We start from the raw sequence: 4909 nt of genomic DNA, 5'->3' as shown, positions 1-4909 counted from the left end.
GAGAGGTTTTTGCTATAGGGTGTGTGTGCTCACCAGACAGACAGAGAGAGACAGAGAGACAGAAAGCGAGAAATCACCCCCCAGGGGGGATGACCACGCTGCAATCCATTCTCCTCCATTCTTCCTCGGAATCTTGGGCACACACGCACACGTGCCCGGCGTGCGTTTATATATATATATATATAGTTACCAATTGGAGACCTTGGGCAAATTCCATAAACTCTCCAAGTGTCAGCTTTCTTGTCTATGAATTGGGGAAAATAATTCCACATTCAAAGACAGTGACTGTAGGAGCAGTCCCTCCGAGCAGTTTAGAACATTTTGACCTTTCGGCATCATTTCTGCCTCCATGATTGGCTTGTTGATCTGTCGCCCATGTGTACAGACTCACTTCTTCCTTGCCTTTCTGGGTATTTACACTTAGCTATTAGTTGTCATTGAATGCTATCTTTGCTTTTTTGTTTTTTAACTGCCAGAGTGTGTGCGGGGTTACTCTATAGTCCTGTCTCCATTGCAAGCACCCCGCATGTTATTTTTTTCTGTAAAGTTTTTGCAGTAGGGTGCTCATACACACCGGAGAGAGACACTGAGAGGAAAAGTGAGAAGTCACTCCCCGGTGGGGGGATGGCTATGCCAAAATACCTTCTCCTCCAATCTCATCCTGGGATTTTGGGCACAAATGCACATGTGCTCATTGTGATTTTCAAGCCTCCAGATCTGGGACTCGAACTACAGTCAGCCATGTGGGAGTCTAGCACCTTAACTACCAAGCCAGGAGGGTTTTTTTCCAACATGTTTTTTAAGCTGCTGGGGCTGGGATTTGAACTGCAACTGGCCATATGGAATTTGGCTCCCTTAATCCTTAGTCCATAGGACTGGACCTAAAATACTATCTTTTGATGGGAAATATTAATAAACTGTTCTTTATGTTCTCTTTCAGTTTAATAAGCAGTCTTTAACTCAGACACCGGGGAGAGAACCTTCCACACCCCGGGTGCAGAAGAGGGCCCGTTCACGCTCCTTCAGTGGGCTTATTAAGGTAGGTATGCTGTGCTGTCATTTTCAGCACTGACTGAGAAGAAATTTAACAGTGCAACTTTCCTTATGTGTTAACAGTTTTCTTCTCTTCTTTGGGAAGCCATAGAAGGTTGAAGGGGTAAATAGAAAGTTTAGAGAAACTTATTTTTCAAGACATTTTGCTGCATTCAAAATCAGAGAAGGTGTCTATGGAGAAGTGAAGAGAAAAAGAAATAATAGGCTTTCTCTTCTGGGATTTGTGTCAAATTCATTAAAAATGTTGTATTTATTATTTATTTATTTTTAAATTGCCAGAGAGCACATGTGCTTGCCAGAGAGAGAGAGAGAAAGCACCCTCCCAAGGGGATGTGGTCATGTGTAATCTCTTCCTCATTCTTTAACCTTGTTGAGATCTTGGGCACATGTGTGTGTGTATCCAGCATGTTTTTCAAGCCAGCGGGACCAGGGGTCATACCGGAGTTGGCTATATGGGATCTAGCTCCATTAACCACTAGGACATAGGACTGGCCTCCAAAATTTGTTTTTAAAACAAATACAAAGTATACTTCCACGCTGCTGTTGCCATCACTGCAGATTCCGTTGACAAGTGTTCAGTTGACCTGACTTGTAGTTAGGGAATATTGCCATCAGGTGGCAGTAGGTAACTTGATTATGGGGCTCAAATTTTCAGGCAAAGACTAAGGCAAGGTTCTGGCTTAACATGAGAGAAAGGAACGTTGTTCTATGTTCTGTTTTTCCATTTTAAATTGTTTTTAACATTATTAGTGTAAATCTGGCAACATTTAAGGAGATCCTTGTTTAAAATTGAAATATTTTGCCTTAATAAATGTCATGTTATTATTATTTTTCTTTTAAGCTGCAGCTGTTAGTAGTTGCAAAATCATTTAAACTTAATTTTGGTCCTTGTTATAATTTATAAAAATCCAGAGTTTACTCTAAATCCTGGTCTGCTGGGGCCAATAGCCTGGGAATCTTGGCTGACATAGACATTTTCTTAGCTATCAGCAGAGTGAGGGAGCAGTGAAAGCTGTTGTCCTAATTTTATCAGGGTAAAACATTTTATTTATTCATTTTTTTGGTAGAGGTTTTTGCCTTAGGGCATGTGCACTCACGGTGAGAGGGAAAGTGAGAAATCACCCACCGGGGGAATGGCAATGCCGCAGTCCCTTTTCCATTCTCCTCCTGGGATCTTGGGCACACACACACACACACACACACACACATACTCACACACATGGGCCTGGCATGAATTTCAAGTTACTGGGTCCGGCCTTGAACTATAGTCAGCCATGTTGGAGTCCAGTGACATAGCCATTATGCCAACTGCTGGTCCCCCACCGGGTCTGGAACTCGAACTGCAGTTGACTACGTGGGAGTCCAGTGACATAGCCATTATGCCAACTGCTGGTCCCCCACCGGGTCTGGAACTCGAACTGCAGTTGACTACGTGGGAGTCCAGTGACATAGCCATTATGCCAACTGCTGGTCCCCCACCGGGTCTGGAACTCGAACTGCAGTTGACTACGTGGGAGTCCAGTGACATAGCCATTATGCCAACTGCTGGTCCCCCACCGGGTCTGGAACTCGAACTGCAGTTGACTACGTGGGAGTCCAGTGACATAGCCATTATGCCAACTGCTGGTCCCCTAGAGCAGCAATTTTAAACCAAGTGAAAAGACAACCCATGGAATAATAGAAAGTATTTACAGATTGTATATCTGGCTAGGGGTTAATGTGCAGGCTGTATAAAGACTTCCTATAGTTCAACAACAGCAAAAATCAGCCTCCTTAAAAATGGAGAAAAGGACTTAAACAGACTTTATTCAAAGAAGATACACAAATGTCCAAGAAACTGGGGCCAGCAGGTAGCATGGTGATTGGGGCACTGGATTCCCATGGTTTGAGTCCCAGACCTGGTGGCTTGTTTTCTCACTTTTCCTCTTGTTCACTCTCTCTCTGTGTCTCTCTCTGGTGACCACATGTGCCCTATAGCAAATTTTAAAAAAATTAATAAAAATAAATAAAATAAATAATTTTTAACAACCCTGAAAATCAAATGGCCGAGAAACTCATGAAAGATGCTTAACTTTGCTAATTATTAAGGAAATGTACATCAAAACCATGAGATGCTACTTTACACCCCCTAGGATGGCTATTATTTAAAAAAAAGAGAACTAGTTCTGTAGCCTTGTTGTTAAAGAACCCGTATCTCACATGATCAACTGCAGTTTGAATCCTGGCCCCTGTAGCTTGAAAAACATGGCAGGTTTTTCAAGTATGAGCACATGCTCACCTCAAATTCTGATAAGATGGAGAAATAGAGGAGAAGGGATTGCAGAGTGATCATGCCCCATGGGGAGGGAGCGGTTCTTTCCCTGCCACCTGCCTTTCTGTCTTTCTCTGGCCAGAACATGTGCCCTCTGGCAGTTAAAAAAGAAAAAAATGAAAACAGAAAATAACAACTATTGATGAGTTCTAGAGAAATCGGAACTCTGTGCATTGTTGGTGGGCATATGAAATAGCACAGCTGCTGTGGAAACCAGTATGGTGGTTTCTCAAAAAATTAAAAATAGAATTATCTTATGTTCTAGCAGCTCGACTTTTGGGTATGTAGCCAAAATAACTAACAGCAAGGTCTTGAGATATTTGTCCTCTCATTTTCATAACTGCATTATTTGCAATAGCCAAAAGGTAGAAACAACCCAATTGTCCATTGGCGAATGAATGTATAAACAAAATGTGGTATGTACAGACCATCAGATATTATTCATCCTTAAAGAGGAAAGGAATTCTAGGGCCAGGAGGTGGCGTGGTGGTTAAAGAGCTGGATTCCTACATGGACGACTGCGGTTTGAATCCTGGACCTGGTGGCCTGAAAATCATCCCAGGCGTGTGTGCCCAAAATCCTGAGAGGAGACTAGATTGTGGCATGGCCATCCTCTTGGAGTGATTTCTCACTTACCCTCTCATTGTCTCACTCTGTGTCTTTATGGTGAGCACTTGTGTGCTGTGGTAAAAAACCTTACAAAAAAAAAAAAAGAAAATTCTGACATATGCTACACCACACATTAGCTTTGAGGACATGCTAAGTGAAGCCAGTCACAAAAGGACAAATGTTATATGATTTCACTTATATGAGGTACCCAGAGCAGTCGAAATCATAGAGACAGAAAGTAGAATGATGGTTGTCAGGGTCTGTGGAAATGGGAGAACAGAGTGCTGTTATTTAATGGGTACAGAGTTTTCGTGAGGGACAGTGAAAAATACTAGAAATGAATGATGTTAATGGGTGTCCAACACTGGAATGTATTTAATACCATTGAACTGTACAGTTTAAAATGGTAACTTTTATGTATATTTTTATCATAGTTAAGAAATTCCCTTTGTGGGGCCAGCAGGTGGTATGGTTGAGGTGCTGGACTCCCACATGGCTGACTGCAGTTTGAATCCTGGATCTGGCTGCTTGATTTCTCACTTTCTCTCTCTCTGGTCAAAGTTTTAAAATGATAATAAATAAAATTAAACAAATAATTAACATTTTTTTTCTTTGCTAGGTTCCTAGAAGTACTCTCACCTGCTTAGACTTGGCTAGTAAAATGAACATCCTTTTTTTTTAAACGGAGATTTTTTGCTATAGGGCACGTGTGCTTGCAGAGTGACGGAGAAGGACATAATGCGAGAAATCATCCCTCAGGGGAGATGGCCACACCACAGTCCCGTCTCCTCTCAGGATTTTGGGCATGCGCACACATGCGCCCAGCATGAATCTTAGCCACCAGGTCTGGGACTCAGCTGCAGTTGACTATGTGGGAGTCCAGCAACGTAATCATTACACCATCTGCTAGTCCCATAAAATGGCCATACTGGGGAT

The 4909-nt window shown here is 42.4% G+C and overlaps 1 protein-coding gene across 1 annotated transcript in view; it reads left to right on the top strand.

Annotated features, from left to right (window-relative positions):
* The window catches only part of ARHGAP19 (Rho GTPase activating protein 19), a 125790-nt gene that overhangs the window by 109870 nt on the left and 11011 nt on the right, over positions 1 to 4909 (top strand). Inside the window, exon 9 of the mRNA XM_006157399.2 lies at positions 941 to 1039. Within this exon, the coding sequence (XP_006157461.1) occupies positions 941 to 1039 (99 nt within the window). The remainder of the gene's footprint in view (positions 1 to 940; positions 1040 to 4909) is intronic.

The sequence above is a fragment of the Tupaia chinensis genome, unplaced genomic scaffold (assembly GCF_000334495.1).
Source record: "Tupaia chinensis unplaced genomic scaffold, TupChi_1.0 Scaffold000539_1, whole genome shotgun sequence".
Lineage (NCBI taxonomy): Eukaryota > Metazoa > Chordata > Mammalia > Scandentia > Tupaiidae > Tupaia > Tupaia belangeri.
This window is presented reverse-complemented; position numbering and strand designations above follow the sequence as displayed.